The sequence below is a fragment of the Perissodus microlepis genome, chromosome 12 (assembly GCF_051167445.1).
Source record: "Perissodus microlepis isolate ML-2025 ecotype Zambia chromosome 12, ASM5116744v1, whole genome shotgun sequence".
In the NCBI taxonomy this organism is placed as follows: Eukaryota; Metazoa; Chordata; class Actinopteri; order Cichliformes; family Cichlidae; genus Perissodus; species Perissodus microlepis.
In genome coordinates, this window is record NC_140472.1 from 8,472,458 (window position 1) to 8,496,178 (window position 23,721).

General features: G+C 38.8%; 2 protein-coding genes across 3 annotated transcripts; one reads left to right on the forward strand and one right to left on the reverse strand.

Moving 5' to 3' along the window:
• Positions 1–403: 403 nt before the first annotated feature.
• traf2a (Tnf receptor-associated factor 2a) lies at positions 404–22,840 on the reverse strand. Of its 2 annotated transcripts, XM_084945296.1 has the most exons (10): positions 22,373–22,840; positions 20,155–20,233; positions 19,714–19,812; positions 12,874–13,035; positions 11,877–11,951; positions 11,674–11,748; positions 8,325–8,807; positions 6,658–6,835; positions 6,395–6,543; positions 404–5,439 (listed from the first exon to the last, which is right to left on the reverse strand). In XM_084945296.1, the coding sequence occupies exons 1-10, from the start codon at positions 22,558–22,560 to the stop codon at positions 5,221–5,223; spliced, it is 1,707 nt and encodes a 568-aa protein (XP_084801422.1). In that variant the 5' UTR covers positions 22,561–22,840; the 3' UTR covers positions 404–5,220. The 2 variants fall into 2 exon arrangements, with proteins under 2 accessions (XP_084801422.1, XP_084801423.1); XM_084945297.1 differs by lacking the exon at positions 11,674–11,748.
• LOC146375759 (uncharacterized) lies at positions 18,607–19,384 on the forward strand. Its single transcript, XM_084946660.1, has 2 exons — positions 18,607–19,250; positions 19,306–19,384. Exons 1-2 carry the CDS (start codon positions 18,607–18,609, stop codon positions 19,382–19,384), a joined length of 723 nt encoding a protein of 240 aa, XP_084802786.1.
• Positions 22,841–23,721: the final 881 nt, after the last annotated feature.

Sequence of the window (23,721 nt, forward strand, 5' to 3'; positions counted from 1 at the left end):
AGTGGAATACAGTATAAATTCCAGGCAGCCCACATTTATATACAGTCTATACCTTTTTATGCCAACTCAGTATCATATCGAGTCATTAAATGTATATATTTTAAAAGAAAGTATTTTATAGGTTTGCAAAACTCTCTTTAAACCCTCTATAAATGTTATTTCTAAAAAAGAAAAAAAGTTACTGTTAATTTTTAATGTGATTGATTGATTAATTATCAGCATAAATGCCATTTGTTTTCAGTCCATCACATGACATTACTATGATCCATGAATTTGGCCTACCCTCTGAAAAGACAAAATACTGTATGTGCATGTGTTTGCATTGAGCGCCCTCATGTGGTAGAAGTGAATTCAAGGACATTGATGAGTGTGAACAAATTGAGAGACATGGCAGTTCTTTGCATAGAGGGCATCTTAAAACCTTTAATAAGTCAAAATTAAATACAAATATGGAACAAATTTCCTGTAGTACAAAGAGTTTACTAACACGTGACTTACTATCCACAGAATGTAGCAGAGAGAACAACAAGTAAGACTGCAGTTTGATGTCATTGCTACAGATGAAAGCTCGTCATCTTAATCTCAACATGGGCTTCGGATCCACGAAGAGAGAAACAGATATGTAAATAATTTAAACCAACCTGGTTTAGTTTGTCAGCTCTGAAGAGTTATTTGAAGTTCACACATCACATCGACATAGTGTTTATTCTGTTGCAATAACAGTGAGGCAGTGTGGCATTTCCTACAAGTCAGTATCGCTGATACAGCATAACATCAATCGGCTCAAATGTGACTTTGTTCCCCAGCCTGTGAAGGCTTTTTTTTTTTCTTTTCTTTTTTTCCCCTCTATTAAACAGTTCAAGCTATAAGCTGGACCAAAACTGGACATGTCTATGTATGTCTGCATGTGACATTTAGGAGATGAAAAGGAAATGTGAAGCCCTTTTGTTAAGAAGAAATTTGAAGTCCTGGCTCACATCAGGTCGCACATTTTGTAAGATTAAATATGAATGTCCGCATAGTGCTTGCAAGGCTGCATCTATGAGCTCCGATCAGCGCACACTGGAGGGTCACACAAATGTAGCAGCTAATTCATTTGATGCTGCAGTTACACATGCAAAATGTAATCTACATAATGTGCAATAATACCAACGTATTCTAAAGAGAATAACAGAGGAAATATGTTTCTGAAATAACCAGAAAGCAAAAAAAGCTGCTGAGGTCAGACCGCAGCTGCATCTTGTCACCATCAGCTAACGCATGCTTTTAAACTGTCTCAACATATAACTTCTTCAATAAATAAAATCTATGTATTATTAAGATATGGTTAACTCACACACACTTCAAACTTGAGCACAGCATCAAAATTAGATCACACACACTCATATGTTTTATACTATATCAAGAAATCATAAAAAAATAAAATGCTGGTCTACAATATGAACCAGTAATACATGTATTTTTTTCCTACTGACACATCTCATGCACAGAGAGGTATCAGTGTCCTTTGACAGATTTAAAAACATGCCGATGTGTTTAGGTGCAGATGCCAAAAGCTGCGAGTTACAATGCGCTGACCTCGTTTTCCATTAAAGATAACATCTAACATTCACTAGTTTATGTATGTAAAGAGAAACATTCTTAAGTCACTTAAGTTTTATCACATCTAGTAAAGGGGCCTCGTAAAAGAAGGATAATAAAAATGCTGAATTTTAAATAAATAAATAAATACACCGCACAAATCAAAAGCGTCATATTGTGAGTTTGAACTCACAGAAAAGCACATTCTCATCCTAATGGGATCGTGAAAACAAAACAAAACAAAAAAAACACTACAGGTACAGGCACTTCTTTTTTCTGTAAAAAGTAGGTCAGTTCAAACCTGTGAAGAAAGCCAAAAATAGGATAATATTACAACAACATCAAAAATTTGCTCTTTTAATATCTCAACTCGGATTCCAACCCAAGATTTTCGTATCTCACTCAGCTCCAGCCTCCACACGCCTGTGTCTGAGAACAAAGGTTACACCCATATGAAAATACAGCAATCTTGAAGTTTTCTGCATCTAATAACCTCACAGCATGAAGATTAAATCATTTAAGCTAAATAATATCAATTAAACGCTACGGTTTGTAACTTAAAGTAGCCTGTAAGACTATGAGATCCTCTGTGACAAAAGAACTAGACGGTGAGACTCGAAGAAACACAAAATGACTACAAGCAGTGTGTCCATGTACTCATTACATCTCAGTGCGTGACTGTTTTATGCATGTCTGTGTACTCTTGTCTCTCTTTGAGGTGTTTTTTTGTCTCTGTACACATTTTAAATTCCCCTATGGGAATTTTCCATCACTGAAATGGTTTTCAATCTCTTCTGTAGTTATTTTACATCTATTTATGTTTTACATTATTTGTGGAGTCATCTGGTCTTTGTAGTTTTTTTGCATCTCTCTGTGTCTTTGAAGTCATCTGAATCTCATTTTATTCATTCAACATATCTGTTTGTTCTGGGGCTTCTTGTGGGGACAGTTATTTTCTTTTTGTGGACATTTTTTATCTTTAAAATTGCTTTGCATCTCGCTGAAGAGATGGCTCTTTGAAGTTGTTCTGCATCTCTTTGTCTCTCTTTGTAATTATTAGGTCTGTTTTTAGTTATTCTGCGTAGTCATTTTACTTCTTTTAGATCGTTTTAAATCTTCCTGCAAATATATCTCTCTTGAAATTATGTTGATGATAGGTGATATCATTTTGTAGCCATTGGTCTTCAGGATTTTTCTTTGTAGGTCTTGTTTTGGAATAGTAATCCATCTCCCTGAATCTGTTTATTCTGCATCATTTTCTCTGCATATCTTTGTAATCCTTTAGTCTTTGTTGTTTGATCTTTGCAGTTATGTACTCTCTTCAAAATAGATTTGCATCTTTCTGTAGTTGTTGCTTTAAATCATTTTTAAATCTCTTTGGTGACATTCTCTTGATTTAGCTACTTATGGTCATTTTCCCCAGCTTGTGGTTTTGAATCACTTTGTACTTATTTTATTAGTCTGTATCATAGTAGTTATTTTCTCACTTTGCATCACTGTATTCATGTTTCAGTGTAGTTTTGTTCTGACTTTGTGATTCTGTGATCACACTTGATGTACTTTCTGTACTGTTAAAGGTACTGTTCATAGAGAAAATCATGTTACCCACTAGCTAGTAGGGGGCACATTTCCTTTCAGTGTCACCAGTTTCAGTGATTTGTCTCATCCCATCTCAGGAGCTTTTGAGAGTTTAACAAGGAAAGTGTCCCAAGTATCACATGGACGAACTGTCACAATATTAAAACCACTGACAGGGGAAGTGAAAAACATTAATCATTTCTTTACAATGTAATGTTCAGCTAGAAAAAAAAACGTCCCATTGGCTGTGGATGCTATTCTAACATGTACTAACCAACTGAACAACGTTACAAACCAAGCAATCGACATCAACTGGATTAGCTAGAACAAATACTTTTTTGAAAAAGCCAGAGATTACTATCAAAAGATACTTATAGACTTTTTTAGAACCTGTATGCAAATATATGTTTATTTTTAATAAAATATGTTGCATTTCCATTTGGGCAAATCAGCTCAACGACCATCTCTGTTACTGTTTCATGGGCAAACAGCACACTGCTGCAAGCTACTGTATCTTCCACAGATCCAACATTAACTAACCCTGCAAATAACAAAAGAAATGGAACAGTGTACACATGAACACAGACACTCACAGACCGAAAGTTCGAGTGAAATACTGCATTCAGAATTCATGGAATTCAAGCAATGCCCACCACCACAAATGATTATCAATGAACACAGGAGTCTGAGTTGGAGGCACAGAATGGGGAAAAAAAAAGCAAACCAGTTTGAAATTCTACTGCACTACAAACTGTGTGCACAGCTGCGCAATATTCTGTAGGCTACATGGGTGTCACACTGTTACAGTTCCTTTAACAGTGTGACAAACTTGACTGTAAAGAAAAAAAAATACCAGCTTACCAAATGTTAGGCAATAAACTCAATAAAGAGCCTAGACCTTGCAATGTCTGTAAGCCGTTCAATATACAAAGCTACGGTGTCACTGGTCTAAGGTTCAATATTTTCAGTCATTTAGGACAGGTTTTGGTGTTGCAAATTTAAGCTAAATGCTTAAAATAAGCTAACAAATTAGCATTAGCTTCAACATGAGCACTGTAGTGGACAGTTGGTTTGTTTTTTTCTTTTTATAGCTGCTCTACCAGAATTTTTATATTAATGATTGGCCACAAAACTACATGTCATATAAAACAGCTCGATTACACAGTTTTAATTCAGTCACACCACTCTGATTCAGCCTGTTCCCAACAGCAGGCAGTTGTTTTCACTGCCAAACCTACTATCTGAAAACAAATTAAGCTAACAAGATAGTTGGTAGCTAGTTTAGCTAGCTAGCTAACAAGCCACAAAAACCTTTTTAAGAGTTGGTGGAGACAAAAACAGTACTAAGGAGATAAAAATTATTTTTACCACATCACCAAGTTGTCAGACACATGTCTGGAAACTTAAATAAAACATTATCAGCTAAACGAATCTCCTGTTGTTAAATCTTTTAAGGGTTGCCAATAATATTAGATTTTTAAGGAGTTTGTAAAAAAAACTCCTTAAAAAAAAACGTACACTTCATTTGATGGACTTATAATAAGCATGCTAGCTATTCCCTATTATTTTGTCATTAGGATAGCACAGTTGTTTCAAAACACTGGCCAGTTATCAGGTTATCAGACCCATGTAGAGTACAAGAAGCCATAGCAATGACATTATTATAGTTGTCTAGTCACATTATTATAATTGTACATAGGTCCTGGAATGTTTTTATCTGTTCAAATGCAGATTGAGGGACTTCTTGGGGGAGGGAAAATAACACATTATCAGCCAAATACCAGTATGGATGTTATTTTCACTTTGGTAGGTATTTGCAATTTTCAACTCAGTTCAATTGGTAAGATAAGCATGGCTACACAAGTTTTTGGCCAGTGGCAAGTGGCCCAAAAGAACTTGCTCTGGTCTTGCATATTGCCACCAATAAAATCATACCAAATTCAAAAGAACCAAATAAATGTCAAAAGGCAAATCCCAATTTCTCGTGATACAAAATCCTGTTGACTTAAACAGGTTAGTAGCAACAAAAGGCAGAGTTGGATTCATGCCCTCAACTTTTACCTAAAGGCCTGTTAGGTCTACAATGGCTTTGATGAAAATGGTGTCATCACGTATATAGGAGTTTTTAGAGTCCAGCTTTGAAAGCGGACAGAAGAGCGGACAACCACTGGCGATGTTCATGTCGCTGACAGGCCTCTGGAAGGATGAGGATGAAATGTCAGGCCTGAAGGCATCAATTATGTGCTCCCTGTTGTTCTGGTCGAGCAGCATAAGGGTGACCTGTGCATACGTTAGGAGTGCAGAAGCGTAATTACTCCCACAAGAAAAAACAATGACGTTGTTCAAGTAGATTTATGCATAAAAGCCCACCACTTAATGCCCAATCATTTCTCTGGAAAGCTGCCTTGACCTCAGCCACTGACATTAAGAATGTAGGTTTTAAAGACCTTGTTCCTTTCATTGACATGCGCTAATAAGTTCAAATTCTCAGAATGCAATTTCTGATTAAAGATTTTTAATGTGCGTTTACAGCAAACATGAACCAAAGTTTTGCCTTCTGTAACTCATGCAAATACACTTGCTCTAATGTTTTTGGAAATACTTGGTCACAACAGCCAATGGGAAGATATCCAACAATGTACATTAAGTTACAGTACACATTTTTAGAGCTCTTAATAAAAAGACTAGTTGAATCATACAGCACAAGATGGCCACAATAACCATATCTTGTTTTTGTATGCCAGTGCCATCAGGAACACAGCTTCCATTTCCTTTGTCCGGTGCAAATTTGTCTCTTTGCATCTAATTTGTATTTGCATTTGTATCTGATTTGCTTTTTGCTAGCCGATGTTGCCTCATTCAAAACTGACAATGATCACTTCCACCAGTGCAGAGGCCATGTTTGAACATAAAATTGCAGAAAAAAAATGTTTGGTAACTTTGGACCTCTGCCTCAGATTTCTGGATAAATGTGGAAAAACAATCAACGGATTGTTTCTAATTTAATCTTTGCATTTTCTGCTAATCTTCACAGATACAGAATATTTAATCCTGAAGAAATAAAGTTTAATTACATGATTCATGTTTAAGTACTTATGGGACCTGTGTGAAAATCTGATAATGTTTGACTTCATATTTATGTATAACTATAAAATCTCAACTTTTTCCTGTAACTAATGTTGTATGGAAAACATGCAGGATTTCATACATGCAACATGAATGATAAAGCTCTCACCTTTTGATTAAAAGGCCACTTGAGGAGTGCATCACTGTGTCCTCTCATCACCACAAAGAACAAAGACAGGTGGGTGCCTCGCCCCGTCCCATCACCATTCAGGTAGATCCGCAAGCACATCTTGTAGCCATATTTACTGGTATAAAAGGCTGGAAATTATTAACATCAGTACATTAAATAATAACACTAATAATCAAGTGTCATGTTACTTCCAACAGGAAGTGGAAATCCTTAATCAGGAATTCATCGTGTAATGTGGTTACCAGGAGAGAACATAGCAGGGGCCCGGCCAGCCACAGCATCCTGCCTCTTCTTGGTGAAATCAGAGATCTTCCAGACAAATATGCCGTCATAAGTGGCTGCGGACATTTCTCTCATTTTCCCCTCCATCTCCACGATGGACAGGTCCCTCAGGCTCACCGTTCTCTCCAGCTGACGAACCTGCAGCACAACACAAAAATGTCACGTTTTTAATTTAGCTCAATATGACACCTTTGAAGAAGTGCCAGCAATGCCAATACTCCGTGAGTGTGTAGGGCAATGTTCTTTTTTAGCAAGGATAAGAATTTTACTGTAACACAATAATATAAAACACATCTGAAAGATATTTTGGTAGTGATAAAGTGATCTAAAAAAAACAAGTTTTCTTTCTGTTACAAAATAGAAAGAAAATGGCAAATGAACCATTTAAGAAGAGATCAACGTAAAACAACATTAAGTATGAGGAAAAAGCAGCAATAAAAAATTTCAAAGCAAATATAAAATAACAAAAAAAAAAAAAAAAAAGGAAAATAATCACAACACAGAAATAAATCAAAGTGAAGGCATAAAAAGCCAATCTGATCTTGTCGGGAAGAATGTTTCAAAGAATCGGCAGCCTGATAAAAAAAAATTCTGATTGGTTATGAGTCAAGACTGTGGAATGAGTGGCTGAGTCCTAGCTGAGGACCTCAAGTTAAGACCAAGGCCACACGGTGTCAGGAAATGTTTGATATGCAGTGCAAGCCCAGAGTGGACTTTAAAAGTCAAAAATCATTTGTAAAATGAACAGGAGTTATTCTTCCCTTGACTTGGTTTTGTTTAGTCTGGCTGATGGTGATGAAGGCGTGATGATTTGGGCTTACTTTGAGGCATAAGACCTTGTAGTCATTGAATCAACTGCAAACTACTCGGCATACAAAAGTGCTTCAGAGTCAAATGTGAGACATTTGTCCAGCAGCTAAAGCTTGGCTGAAACTGGCTCATACAACAATGGTGCCACGCAAATCTACATCAGAATTGGACAAAAATAAAGGAATCAAAGCACTTTAATGCCCAGTCCAAACTCCAATCCAACTGCAGAACCTTAAGAGCTGTAAATAAACAAATAACTGCAAATCTGATTGAACTGAAGCAATTTTTAAAGAGTCATGTGACAGTCACAAAAAGATGACTTCAAGTTTTTGTCACTAAAGGTGGTTCTACAACCTATTAAATAATGGGATGTACTCAAGGCTTTCACAGGAGTCTACACAGTCTTGTGAGATATATATATATATATATATATATATATTTTATATATATATTAAAAAAAAATGTGTATGTGTATATATATATGTATATATATATATATATATATATATATATACATACATATATATACACATACACATTTTTTTTTTTTAATCACTTGACCCATCAGAAACGACCTGGCCATGGTTTATGAATTGTTTTAAAGTGCTAACTAATGATAACAGGGTACAGGCATTTCAGAGAGACGGAACACTCATCAATGCGTTTAGCCACTGAGGCATCCTAATGACTTGTACTGTGGACTGCAAAGGGCAGGAAATAGGCCACAGTGAAAATCTTTACAAAAGATAATGTTTACTCTGTGGTAAAGTCAAGGGATGCATTGAGGATGTTCACAGGTCATGTGTCATTTTAACACCTTGTTATTGAGGATTTCAATCTTGTCCTGATCCAGTCTGTGTTGGCGGTTGTAGGCCTCCATGGTAGTGCAGGAGCGCTCCATCTCGCGGTTGAGGACGCAGACAATGTTTTCGAAAGTGCTCACTTTGAGCTCCAGCTCCTGGCAGCGCCGGCTTAGCTCAGCCACTTTGGTTTTTTCACTCTGTAGCTGCAGTTCCAAAGCGGCACCCATGGCACTAGGCAGCGGGGTGAAGGACGTGGTTAGGGTCGGGGCACATGCTCCCTGCACAGGAGCTGCAACACACCCACCCAGCTGGCTCATCTTGAGTTCCAGATCCCTGAGGGACTGGTGGAGCTCCTGCAGCTTCTGGCTGGCCACCTCCAGGCTTTGGGGTTGCAGGCTCTCCAGGCTCACCTTGATGCCCATGATGAAATGCAGAAGCAGGTTAAGGTGTTCATACGAACACTGGCGCTCATGGTCATGGATCTTCTCTTTCTCCACCTTGAAATGAATGGAAGATAAAAGCAGAAACACATTAGGAAACTAAACAAAATCCTTTATTGTGTTTTATGATGATGTGAAACACTGCCACCACAGAAGAAAATAATAATACGAGCACAAAGCAAATAATAGAGAAATTAATGGATATATACACTATACAAAGTATTCACAGCTGTAACTGTTCAGATTTAAGAGATTGCACAGAAAAAACATTTGCATATTACATTAAATAGATTAGCTACATCTAATAAAATGTGCATTTAATCAGGTTAAATACAACTCTAACATGTCCTTTTTTTTCCTGAAAAAGACTTTTTTGGATGACGTGGAATAGATTTTTGATCATTTCCTTTATTTTTGTTTGGCTTCATTTTATTTGTGTGCTTTGCTAATAATGTTAAAAATTGAGTATAAAGGCATCCTAAGTGGTCTTGAACACACAAGTGTTCAGATCTTTATCTTTTGATAAATATGGACAATAGTGAGTGGAAGAATTACTCACAGATGAACCAAAAATCCAGTATGTTTCGCAACTCAGCATGTCAATGCCTGGATAACTATAGTTCATTTACTAGTTAACAATCCTGTATCTTAATCTTATTTTTAAAGTTCAATCGCTGCTAACCATCCATCCCTTGCCATTCCTGTTTGTTGTTTCCCTAGTGACAAGCTGATATCTTTTGTTGTAGCAGTAAATGTGAGAATATCTTACCCATCCTGGCACGTCCACATTGGCTACCTATTCAGTATAACAACTGACTAATTGGGCTAGCTCTTGGAAACCGGGACTAGAACTTAGACTCAGTAACAGCTCCCAACTTTAGAACAGAACAATAACAGTGTTCGTATTGAGTCTAAAAACATACATTTTATTAATAGACTAGAATAATCCTTTATTTTCATTGTACATGTACAACAAAATTGTGGAACGTACCACATTCCCAAATTAGGCTTAACTTAAAACTAGTACTGAAATCATGTTGAATCATTTTTTCTTTATTGTTTTTAATTGGCTTGTTCAAATGGTTAGACTTAAGATCTGAGACTTTGCTTCAGATTCTTAACGGCAGATCACTGGGTCTGTGAGAAACTTGATTTAAGATGCACTAGATCAGCAACCAGTTAGGAACAGCAAGCTGCAACAAAATCATCTACTGCCAATGTTTTGTTGGCAGATTCCACAGCTGGTGGTTCAGATAGAATCCAGTTTGGAAGCAGTGGCTAGAATGCCATATAACACATCAAACTCAAGGCCTGCAGCCCAAATGTGGCCCGCCAAATCATTTATATGGCCCACAGGAGCTTGTGCATGATTGTCTTAAAATAAGTTTACTATATGCTGCTTAAAAGTGCACGTTGACCATAAACTACATCTCCCACAATGCCCCCGGTACTGGGGGCAAGAGTGATGTACTGCCAGATCTGTTATTTAAATATACGTGTGGTATCCACAGAAACTCCGCTAAAAACTCATAAATCCATTTCAACGATCACCAAAAAGCCAAAACAGCACAAGATTAAAGAGCAGGTAAACAGATTCCGCAAAAAGATGTAAACACAAAGTGTGGATCCCACATACAGGACATGCCCTTTGGGTGCAAAAAGCCGACATTTCACAGATTGCGAAACTCCAGATTTCTTCACTCTCCAACCAAAACTCACTCAACCAGCAAGAAGACAAGATCACGATCACGTTTGAAAAACATTGTAATGAATTCTCACTTTCTTTCTTTCCCTCACCACCATCTCTCAGTGTGCTTCGAGACTAGTTTCCCATCACAACTCTCTATTTTCTGCCTTACTTGCTTGCTTATTATGCACCTGTCTACCGTTGTGTACAGTGTTGTCAGCAACTGTTTTTGTTTTCCAAAATAATTAACACCTGACAAGAAAGTCTCATTCCTGCTACTCAGTGCCAAATAAATTTCAACGGTCACAATTTATGCCAAACAGCAAAACGCTTAGATATGTGTCTAATAAAACCTCTGTAACTTTGTGAAAAACACAGAAGTTTATGTTTTTCCACTTTCCTCTATTAAAATCTCTGATTTTTATGACTACAGTTAAAAAACAACAACAAAATGGACAATCTGGACAATGAGCTACCAGAACTTGTAATTTTACACACTTTTTTCTTACTATTTAAGCCTGCCATATAACACCAATTGTGACATGGACATTATTAACAACTAGTAATAATAATACCAGTCGTTAACAGCAGTCCAACAACTTTCTTCATTCATCATTTATATTTTCACTCAGTATTTATAATAATTCAATACATTTCTATCAGAGCCTGTCACAAAGAAGGTTATCAACACAGTTTTCAGCATAGTTATTGTGGAAATGAGCCCTGTCTCTACTGATGTGAGACTACTGGTGTGAAAGGATGAATGCTGCAATCAAAATTTTATTGTGTATAAACCAACTGTCCTTTAGAGAAAGTCTTAAAAACCCAATAGCTGAATACTTCGTATAGGCACTGTGCTAATATACAAACAGGCTTCCTACTCAACATCACAGTATTTGCATATAGGCGGGTAGCAACCAACTCTTCAACTACTGAATAATATAATACCTTGGCTTTACATTATATGCAAACCACTGCGGAATATTCATACACTTTTTTAATAGAGATTTTACACTGCCCAACCTTTGTCAAATTATGGTTATTTTAGTAAAGAAATAAGGTACTTACATTTTGTTGTTTTAGTTAAAACTGTTGGAAAAATGTTTTATAATTTAGTCTGCTACATGGAAGATTTAGTTGAATTTTGCCAAGGTATTAAATGATTCAATAGTTATGATGTTAACAGGTGATCAGGTGATACACATACAGCAAATTCTGACAAAAATGTCTACTTACAGACGTATCGCAGCCAACAACATGAAATCTGCATGGAGCTTTAAATTTACTGCAGAACTTAATATGGTCCACATACTGCAAAACAAAAAATATGAAAGAAGCTAATGATCTGTAGAATACGGTGTAGAATTTGATCCCTAGCTAAATGGCAAATGAGATTAATCTAACAGAATTATGAAAAAACTATTAAATCTCTGCAGTACCTTTTCTCTGGGGATCTTTTTCTTCGCACAACCTTCACAAATCATTGGATACTTTGGACAGATCTCATCATGAGCCTGAAAAAATAAGTAGATCAGAATAAAAGAAAACACTTCTCGTCCAGCTCCTTGCCTTAACTATTTAACTTAACATCAGTTTAACTATATAGATGCCTTAAGGCATGCAGAGGTAGTTCATACTGATATAAGAAAATTACATAAATTAGCCAAATTAGATGTTATTGTTGTTAGTCCTGTTTGTAGGTGTACAGATGACTATCACTGAAATACCACAATACGGGTGAAAGCTCATTCAGTGGTTACTGAATTTACTCAATGGTCATTTATGAATAGCTTTAAAGGCAAATATATCTTTGTTTTCCTTTTATTTCACTAAAACTATATTTGTATCATATCTGTGTGCTGGAATATGTCTGAGAAGGGTAAATTTAAACCCAAATGTAATGGCACAAAAACAAGTGTTTACGGGTATGTGGTGACAATGAGTCAGCATTTCAATTCAATTCAGTTTTATTTATACAGCACCAAATCACAACATCAGTCGCCTCAAGGTGCTATATTATTGTAAGGTAGACCCTACAATAATACATACTGAGAAAAACCCAACAGTCATATGACCCCCTATGAGCAAGCACTTTGGTGACAGTGAGAAGGAAAAACTCCCTTTTAATAGGAAGAAACATCCGGCAGAACCAGGCTCAGATCATTTCCCATGAAATATTGGACACACTTGCCATATACTTCTACATATCTTATACTTCACTGATGACTAAGTGCTGAGACAAGATGGCCATAAGATAAGGCTGAATACCATAGAAAACGCAATAAGCAAACCTTGAAATTACAATATTTTATCATATGCATTTAATCACATATACTGAATCATAACATAAACGTCAACTAAATTAGCATCATGTTAATGTTTCAGAATGCAATAGCTCTTTTTATGATGCATTACTGTAACAGAGAGAAGCCTGACCTTGATATTCTTTAACAGGAAGGGTTCTTTGCAGTATTTGCAGTTGAGCGTTCTCTCCGGACACTCTCTCTCATTGTGGCGTTCCTGCTCATTGGCTCTCATGAGCTCTTTACAGGAAGGACAGAGGATGATCATGAAGTCACAGTTGCCCTCGTGGCTGGCCTGTAGGTGACCAAAACAACTTTACATATTGTCCAATTGCTGTATGATAAAATTGTTTGTACGGTTAACTTGATGACGTTACAATGAGCAGATATAGTATTATGTTGTATCTCACATGAGGCCAAGTTAAACCCTTTTGAGGTGAGAATACTGACCAGGTAATAAAATAAAATAAAACATGTACAAAAAGTCGTTAAAACCATTTTAGAAGAACATACTCTAATGTTTCAGTTAGAAGTAGCATGACTGAGCCAAGTTCAACACTAGGCAATAGTTCAGTCGACCAGAACAGCCTTAATGAGTAGTCACACTACAGTGGAAAAGCAATCAAGATCCAAGATCTGCCTTACTGCCCCCTGGGAAAATCTCCCTTGTTGCCACATAGAACCCATTCCAGTCACATAAAATGCATCCATCTAAAAAGTGCAAAAGTTCATATGGGTAATGATGAAAAAAATATAAGTGTAAGAGTAAACTCCTGCACATACAGACATATAAATGGTAAATGGCCTGCATTTGTATAGCGCTTTACTCAGTCTCTAAGGACCCCAAAGCGCTTTACACTACATTCAGTCATTCACCCATTCACACACACATTCCACACTGGCAATGGTGAGCTACATTGTAGCCACAGCTGCCCTGGGGCGCACTGACAGAGGCGAGGCTGCCGGACACTGGCGCCACCGGGCCCTCTGACCACCACCAGTAGGCAAACATATATACATACAATATATATACATATATAGATATGTCATGGGTCCCAAAACTGGTTATTCCAAATTAACAAATGATACTGGTTCAATGTCATCATTTCAAAATGCATTGGTTCTGCTCGGCTGGTTCCACTCTCCGTTTACATCATTGATTTTAAAAAAAATAACCATCTGTTGTCCCCACAGGTATAATTAATTACTTAATTTCTTTCAATTAGAGCTGGGCGATAGAACGATAACGATATGTATTGCTAAATAACTTTTTCTCGATAGAAAAATTAAACTATTGCGATAGGCCTCATCTCGCTTGTCCTCTTAAAAAAAAGAACAGCCAATCCAAATTAAGTGGTGCAGAGCCGAACCAATCACAGCCGCAGCGTCACGTCACGTGACTTGTTACGTACAGCACAAGTGCCAAGCCGCACATGTGTATTTGTTTGGGAAGCAGCCAGCCGCCGTGCCGCCTGGGTAATGGAGGAAATGAGTGTGCTGACTAGAGAAAAATCAACCGAGAGCGTGACCGAAGGTTACCGAAGAGAACACAGATGATGGTTCCAATGCCAGAGAGATTGTCGAACGGAAGAGCCACAGAAGTTCCGTAGTGTGAAGGTATTTCGGCTATTTCAAGTCTGACAAAAAAACAGAGTAGCGCGCACTGTTGTGCCGAAAGCAAGTCTGGAAATACAATAAAGCGGTGCATGCTCAATCTCTGACTGGAAGCGCTAATTCGTCATTCGGCTTTTGTCAGACTAAAGTAACTGTTAAAACTGTTTGAAAAGCTAAGCTATACAACAAGGAGAGATTGAGAATTTCCTTTTAGTTCTCAGTTTATTTGATATTGACAAAAGTTAGTCAATTTTGTCTGTTCTTCTGTAAAACAAACTAGGATTTATTTTTAGAATTAATATTTTGTTTTTAAGTGGAATTGACAATTTAGTAGTCTGTTTTGTTTGTTCTATTTTGAAACTTAAACGCTTTAGCAGCTGCCTTTTCTGTAGTTTGCAATATTTGCCTTTATTTATCTGAAAAAGTCTCATGTTCCTTAAGTACATCTACCCTGTTGAACTTATTATGGGAAATAAATATTTAAATCAAAACAAGCTGCTGATTATTTCACATTTTACTTGTGAGCAACGGCACATTTAAATCTTACAAATATAGTTATTTGGCTTATATCGTGATATATATCGTTATCGCCTGAAATGAAAAAAACATATCATGATATGAAAAAATCTTATATCGCCCAGCTCTACCTTCAATACAAAAATATTTTGTTTGTCATGGCTTACACAAGTAAAATTAACACAGAACTTAAAATGACTATATGAACACAAAAGTCATACCATTTTTTGTGTGCCAGATACTCCCCAACATCATAAAGTGGCTCCTGACAATTGACCATAAGGATCCAAGCCAACAACAATTAAAATTTTATATGAACCATGTCAGAATAAACAGTGTATATTACCCAACAGATATTATAAAAACAACACTATAAAGTAGGGGCAGTTTGAAATGCTGATAGAGTGTGTATATATGCTTAGGTCTGTCTCAGTAGTTCAGGACTGGATATGTGACTGGTGAGGGTTGACGGGGGCCTGAAATGGTGAGAGTGTGGGTGAGAGCAACACAGGTCAGTGGATTTCAGCAAAACCCACAGTGGGGTGAGCCTGATATACATGTTGACCAAGGAATGGGTGGGTATGTGAACACACAGGTCTCTACAGGTATTCACAGCCAGTAATGAGACACATCTTCCCCTCCTTCAGAGTAACTTGAATCCCAACTCCGTGCCCGTCCTGCTGATTTTGAGGGATCTGATGACTTCCTCATTTTCTTCTGTGGCTTTAATCTATTTGCAGCAGGACTGTGTGGGCTCAATTGGCAGGTCATTCACCTGTAGCAGGAGGTTGCGGTACCTCCTGCCACACCTTCTCTCTCTGGGCATAATCTATAGACAGGGTTGTCCCCTATCTGCTCTTTCGCAGTGTAGATGTCCTGTTACCAACAGGGGTCTGAATTGCACAGGACCTCCTCTTTCAATGAGGTTGTGTACAAGAACTATATCCCCACAATGGAGGGCACTCTTGTCATAAAGTCCTTTACAATAAGAGCTCGTTGCCCGTTTGCATTTGCTATTCAGTATGCCTGAATCATTCCTGTCCACTTCTTGGCATAACCACTTGGTGTTTCAGCCTCCTGATCTTTAGAGTCCAAAAAGGAGGTCAACGGGGCGACATAGATGACGGCCATAAAACAAGTAGTAGGGGAAGAGCCCTGTAGCCTCATGCTTTGTACAGTTGTACACATTAATGATATGTGGTAGGTGGTCTTTCCAGTTCTCCTTTTCTTTTTCTCCCAGAGTCCATAGCATTTACAACACAGTGTGCAATTTAGTCTCTCTGCCAGGTTTCCCCTGGGGCTCTTGAGTGACCAATACCAGATAACTGCCTGAGGGTGATGTTTGGTGGGATATTTGAACCTGGGGATGTAATCACTGAGAGAGAGAAAAAAAAACACAACAGCGGCTGCCTTGCCAGCTTTGTTTTTGGCTGGGTCGGCCTAGGCACTTATACAGTCCACCCAAGGAGTTATGAAAGCTGTCAAGCACCTTAATCGTTCTACTATGAAACCTTAGTGGTAGGTCTGATCCAATATCAAAAACCAGCTGCATGACCATGAGTCAGTGGAGTCCGAGGGAGGGGGTGTCAGTCGCTCACTGTTTTGTTATTCAAAAGCCGATAATCAACAGAGGTGTAGGGAGCTACGGTTGTTCCTCACACATAAGAATGGGGCAGAATAGGGTGAATCAGACTTAAAAATCCATCTTTTTACCAACAGTTCTTGAAAATCTTCTTTTACCTCAAGCCTTTGAGCTGTGGTTGTTTTGGTTTGTGTGGAAACAGTCTTTTGTGTCTCTGGTGGGCCCATCTTAATAAGGTTGGTAACATGCTGAATTGTACCGAGAAGTGTTCTCCTTGGTAGTGTGATCTCACGTTTGGCGTGGTTAGAGATCGGGACCTTGACACAAGGGTGACTGGAGTTCTGGACCTCCAGAAGGCCATTCCCTGAACTCAGCTGTGCTAGGACACCGTCCTCCTCTGTAGGTTATTACAAAACAAGGGGATCGGAGATGTCAAAGTTTGGGGGTACTCTGCACAACACCTGTACCACTCTTCCAGTTGGAATGAGAATATTGTTTGTCCTACTCTTACTGTAGCTGGGTCACAATATTTACTTGCCCAAACTGGGTGAAACAAACAATGGCCATCACCTGTTCTTCCCCCCATCACAAAGGCATTGCATAAGAGGTTGACAACTGTGGCAATGGCATCACCTGAAAGTTCTTGTCTCTTGATGAGCACATCAGCTCCTAGTAAAGTCTGGGGCAGTGACAGCTGGCTAACCAAGAAGGGGGCTTGAATGGTGAGATTGGGATTGTTATTCCCTGCCAAGTTGACGGTGAGCTCTACCCAACAATCATAGGAGATGTTTTGGACATTAACTGCATAAAGATCAAGGTCTTCATCAAGAAGTTCCTGACGTGGTCTTACTGTATAATTGAGAATGTGGATGTCGGCTGATATGATTTTAGCTGCTTGGGTTCAATGCTTACTGGAAGGGCCTGCTGACAGGCTTCTGGCTTTCGCTCAAAAAAGACTGTCTTGTTTCCCTGAAACTTGGTATGCTTTAAGCATCCCACTGCTTGGTGTCCATGATCTCCACACACAAAACAATGGTTTCATTCCTGCAGGTTTCAGACAATGGGCTGTTTTCCCTCTTCCCCTGCTCTGCCAGCTGTCAAATGGCCTGAAGGTCTCTTTCGTATGTTGTGTCTCTTGTTTTGTTATCACCCTGCCAACCTCATGTTTTGTAGCGTTGTCGTCTTTTGGCAGGGGAGTTGTCCTAGTCTACGCTGGTGCTCGTTCTCATCACTTATTATATTCATTACTTGACTTAGTATTTCTTCATCAGTGATGTGGCTATTTGAGAGGAGGGGTCTTAATCTCTGTCACAGATCAGCATGCTTAATCCCCAGGCCCTGGCAGATAGTGTGGAGAAAAACTAATAATAGTCTAAGGTGCCATATTTAATATGACTATTTCTGACCCAGCAAAGCCTTCTTAACCCCCTCATCAATTTGTTTACTGATGCTGCTATAACTTGTGTCAGAGCTTTGATCCCCAATTTCAAAGGTGCTGCCATCTGTGGTGTTGCACATGGTAACGACCAACTTTGTTGGCTTAAGGTAGTGATCAGTGGGTTGGAGGCTGCCTCACATCATCTGAGCCTCTCACCCAGCTCTTCATATAATCTTCTCAAGTCTTCTACTGACTTTTGGGTTGTATGAGCATGTGTATTGGAGTGGGCATGTGGATGCATAGCTGTGCTGATTAAATGAGGGTATGACTGTGGTGTGTGTTCTGGAATCACAGTAGATTGGCTGGTACTGGGTATGACTGACTTGAGAAATAACATCATCTGATGCACTATTGATAAGCCAACCGAGGGTCGGGTCTTAACATCATTCAGTTGATGTTGAATGATGTCACATCATTCAACATCAACTATTTCTCCCTGTTCAGCAGTATGGATCCCTGTTGCAGCAGAGTTTATTTTCACACTTGAGCTCCCTGCTTCCACATCCACTAACTAAGCCACCCTTGGCTGTAGCTGCATGTTGTCACTTTGGCCTCGTGGTTCTATTATCACTGGATCTGCTTCTCTCTTGTTTGTGCAGGGGAGAGATCCTGGACGAGCCCATCAAATAACCGCAAAACTGGTTATTCCACAGTAACAAAGGACACTAGTTCAATGTTGTCGCTTCCCAAATTTCCTCTGAGGGCAGGGGGTTGACATGCTGAACTGTTGTCCTCTTATTGACCAATATAAAGAGCACTGGTCTCTGAATGCTATTGACACCCTTTTCTCAACGAGAAGTCTGGGCTCGGGAGAGCCCGAGTGCCCTGGAGGGACTTTCCCTGCCGGATACATGATGGACGGGTGGCAGACATGGAGGATCGTGTGCCTGGCGGGACTGTCGATTGAGGACGCTGAAGATATCTACCTATTCGGAACCATGATAACAGGGTTCTTGCTGATCGGAGCTGGCTTGGCCCTGGCTTATCGGAGAATTAAGAAAGCGGAACCGGCTGTTCAAACCCCCCCAACGCTGCCCGCTGGGATTGAAACGATGGGACGAGGTGCAGCTTCTCAGAAAGGACTCACTGAATGCAGCATGGTTAAGAGCTTGGAGGCGCTAACGGCTGCAGTGAAGGCTCAGAATAACACCTCTGAGCGTATATTGGATTACATCAGGGAAGAATCCACTCGGAACAACACCTCTGGGCGGAAGCTGGATTACATCGCGGATCAGTTAGCTGCGGTCGTGAGGTCTCAGAATCTGCTCTGTGAGCAAAAGACTGAAAAGACCACAGAATTGAAGGTAAATAACATCATGGAGAAACTCGCAGCTATCCAACGGGAGATTGAGAGACCAGTGTCGGTGTCGGAGTGTTAAAAACAGCTTGAAATTCTCATGAGTTGTTTGTAAAAGAAAAATCACCATTATAATGCGGCTACCCCTTCGGCGCCAGCTGTGGGCTCAAGGCCGGAGCCGAACAAACACTCCCTGATAACAACTGTTACGATGTTGTGCTGTGGACATTATGTGCTTTATGTGCAGAGGAGTTTTTTTGTTTCCTGTTCTCATGCTATCCTACCATGGAAGCACAGCATGAGTAGAGGTCTCTTTTTTTCCTCTTGTACTTTCCCATTGTAGTGTACATTTCAGTGTTTTTTCTGTAACGCTACCGATCTCCGACTTGTATCCCCATGTAATGTCTGTGTTGTGTGTGTAAGGTCGGGGGGGTCCCATTTCACTGCAGGGCAACCTGCATGTGGCGAATAAAGCTTTGATTGATTGATTGCTTGATTGCTTGATTGATTGATTGATTGAAATCACCTCAAATTCTTTGACAGTTCCAGTCCATGTGCATCCTTCATTGGGACAGACAGCTGCCAAGGCCTCCACTTCTCTGCGGGCTGCATTGTCAGGGAAAGCCTGGGTGGGAAAAAAAGGAGGTTGTTGTCAGTGTTGTTTGGTTTGCATCTTCAGTTCAGATTAAGCCAGGATGCACCAATTTCATTTTTCAGGGAGATTCAGGACATATGGTCAGAGGATAAAATGGCTATAGCTGTTCCATCTATTGTTGTTACTGCTAAGACCTATAGAGCAGTCACAAAGTTTCTGTTGTGTTGGATCTAAACTGCAGGCCATTAGATTTGAACAGAAACAATGACTATGACATTACAGTGCTTTATAAAAATTCCAAACCAGGCCAAACTCTATTAAGAAAACTGCTAAAAATGCTAATAAAGTGGAACTGTAAGAAAATGTACTTACACCACCTTGCTTAAGGATCGAGGTGGGTTCCTCAAACAGGTCTTCTTTGATGCATGCACTGCATTTCTGTGGTCCACAACTTCCAAAGAGAAAAAAAACACATAAATAATAAACACTGCAGCAATGTCAAACTACCATTGAACATTTGGCATACAATGCCTCAGTAAGTATAACATATGACCTTAACTCAACTTTGTCTGAACACTCAAAATACATGTCATGGTCTTCAAGTATGATGGCACAATACAACAACTATAGGTTGAAAAACAACTAAGAGCTGGAAGAGGGTGAAAATCCAATAAGGCCTACATTTTTCAGATTAGAGCACTATATTTATCTGAAAATAACAGATAATTGAAAATTTCAAGGTCATTTATAAAGGGGAAAAATACAGAAATGTGATACTTTAAAAGGCACCTATTCTGAATTCTCTAATATTTGGTCAAACCCAATTGTAAACTTTTATTAAAAATAGCCTAAACTCTCTTAGGGAAGCTTTCTTGTAGTTTTTTAAAACTAGCCTTCAGGACTAGTTCTCCAGGCTTCTTTAAGGGCTTTCTAAAGCTCTTCTTTGGATGTTGGCTGCCATTCATTTTGCTGCCTGTCAAGATGAGTGTTTCTATAATGCTGAGTTCCAAGCTTTGGGGAGGCTAGTCAATGATAGTCTTCCATTGTGTTTTTCTATCCAGACATGCATTTATTACACAGACAGTTTATTTCAAGTCAGTCTAGTACTGCACATTGTATATTTTACTCTTACAATGGTGAATGCCCATGTTAAACATGGTCAAATGATCAAATAGTACCATAAGAATATGTGTAAATAGAAAAGAAAAGCACCTGTGTTACACTTTTTTTGTTGGCTCTGTATAATGTCAGGAGGTGAGGTACACAACATTGGAAACAACCACTCTGTGTTTGGAAGGGGCAGCCAATAGGAAGAAATGTGGTTTTAAATGGAGAGGAGATGCAACACATTGCTTTACAGATGAATTGAGGGGCTGGATTAAGGCCCAGGAGTAACATAAATAAGGATCCATTTAAAATACCGCAAAGCTACATTAGTAAAATATTGAGCTCGAAAATAAGCAGAATAGATGCCTTCTTACTTTCAGAAGACTATTTTCTCTTTAATCACTCACACAAACATGATTTGTGTTGAATTTCTTTCATAGGTATATTAATCCAGTTTTATTTATTTATTTATTTATTTATTTACACCTACAAATGCAAAGAAAGACAAACATTTGTAAAAAAGTTAGGGTGTGTGTGGGGGGGTATTGTCCCACCTCCCCCTCTAGGTAAATAAAATGAGCACAATCATTATATCTTAGATTAGATTACACACAATAATTAGTAAAAGTCAGAAGTGAGTGTAGGGCACACCTTAGGATCTGTGAAGTTAAATAACTGATTCATTCTTGAAAAACAAGTCATCTAAAACATAAGTGAAACTGAAATTGCTCTCGTGTCATCACACACCTGCGCAGTGTGAGAGAAGAAAACAGGTGAGTCACTACAAAGGTCCACTCACGGTGCTTTAACCCTGTGTTTTCGTTTCTGTACCACTATAAATACAGAAATATATACATTCAAAAATGCACTCCTTCTTATTACTGCATTTGAAAATATAAAACATATAAAACAATACTAGTAAGAAATACTAAACATATATAAATCTATGAACAGCTGGTCCTTCTTGAAGCCTGAGTCGTTAGGTCACCCGAATTTTACCTTGAAAAAACTGGCAACTTTATTTTGGCACACTAACTAGACAACAGACGCAGGGAGATAATACATTTTAAAGACACTGAGAGGTGCCAGACCTTCTAGTGAATTCGGCACAATACCGACCTGACAGTACAGTAAAGCGCTGTCAGGTTCAATTTCTCGAAATGCACACCCCTGGCTGGCTCCTGTGTCCTGCCGACCCCAGCAGAGGTTAGCAGGACGAGACTACGAGGACACCTAGCCAGTCTATCGCACATAGACAAGTTGAGATATTATTTAGATAAGGACGCTATTCATTTATCACCTGTAGGTTCAGTTTAGCTGTATTTTGTTTGTAATTCAACTCTCTTTATGCAGGCATACAGCGTTACACGTGTCAATAAATGTTACATGGAGAGATATTTGAACGAAGGCTGGTGACGGGATCTGAATGCTTATTTTGGGCTACATATATCTAGCTAGCTCACTAGCATCCAGGACTACTCACCTCACAATTTTGTTGAAACAGAACGAACAAAAGCGGTGACCGCATTGGGCTTGCAGGGGCCTTCTCAGGATTTTCTGACACGAGTTGCACAAATGCTTATCCTCCAGGTTGTTAGCCAAAATTTTCTTTGGGAAGCCCGGTTTGTTGCCTTCCAGGGAAGATGGTGGAGACGGCTCCTGTGCAGCCATTATTCCCCTTGAACAATATCGGGGTACTCAGCGGGGTGTGTTCAAGATAGCAAACACAGCTGAATATGACTGTAAAAATACCCGCAAGCAACGACTCATTGCCCTTTAGCAATTTATTAAAGCGTGTATACCTGCTTTGTTTATGAACAAATGACGACATCTAACTCCTCATCTGCACTGACAAACACGTCCAGGCGTTTTCATGTGATAAAAGTGACAGCTGAGGATGCTGCGCTTTACTGTAAGTTGCTACGTCTGCCGCTAGGTGCCGCAAGTCCAAAAGAAGAGCATCTGTGCGGGTATCATCAGGAAGCTGGCTGGGATGAATTGGACGGTCTAGATTGGACCACAACAGCCGCGGCAAGCTAACTGCACTTAATCTCGGAAGTACTATAGTTACGTCTTGAAAATAAAAGCGAAAATCGGCAATCGGTTGTAATGTGAGAAAGTAAAGAAAATGGATCTTGTTCTACCCTAAAGCTGTCTGAAACTGTGCACATCCACGTGGAAAATAGCAAAATCATGAGACTTACCAGGTATTATGTGTTAATTCTCATTAGTATACACAATTCAAGTGAACTATTGCCCAGACTTCATAAAATAACTAAATTCATAAAATATTCTTTAGTTTGGTTACCGTAATTGTATTTCAACCAAACTCGCTTGCTGGTAAATTAGTATATTAGTATATTAGTATTAGTATCTGTAAATTGATTTATTAGCTCATAAATGACCAACACCAAACTCATGGATTTTAGTAGTTAAGTTACCTGACATAAACAGTATAAAAGATTAAAGCTGCATTCTATTTCATGGTAAGTAGGGGGCAACTCCTTTGGTTGCAGTAAGACTTTTAGTTCTATAGAAGTCTATGGGAAAATAACCATCTGTGATGTCAGTAAACACTTTACTGATGACTTTATGGGCTTAGTCACTAGTTTCAGGTAATGCTGAATAAAACATGAGCCCAAATTGATTACTCATTATTGGAGTTCAAGGAAAAAACGAGAATCATCCCTGTGCTCACTGGATAATAATTTATGAGTCACAAGTTGTCAGTCAGTAAGCAGGAGATTTCACATTCAGAGATGAGGCAGCCCAATACAATCCAGATTGTATTGGTTTCACAATATGTGGCAATCTGCAAACACAAACAAATAA

What these genes read in the sequence shown, in the direction of transcription:
- LOC146375759 (XM_084946660.1), top strand. Translation starts at nt 18,607, where the DNA reads ATGCTGAACTGTTGTCCTCTTATTGACCAATATAAAGAGCACTGGTCT. An exon ending in CGGGAGATTGAGAGACCAGT is followed by an intron (nt 19,251 to 19,305) that starts GTCGGTGTCGGA and finishes TGTTTGTAAAAG; the next exon opens with AAAAATCACCATTATAATGC.
- traf2a (XM_084945296.1), bottom strand. Translation starts at nt 22,560, where the DNA reads ATGGCTGCACAGGAGCCGTCTCCACCATCTTCCCTGGAAGGCAACAAA. An exon ending in TTGTTGGCTGCGATACGTCT is followed by an intron (nt 8,808 to 11,673) that starts GTAAGTAGACAT and finishes ATTCATTTCAAG; the next exon opens with GTGGAGAAAGAGAAGATCCA. An exon ending in TTGAAATCCTCAATAACAAG is followed by an intron (nt 6,836 to 8,324) that starts GTGTTAAAATGA and finishes GTTGTGCTGCAG; the next exon opens with GTTCGTCAGCTGGAGAGAAC.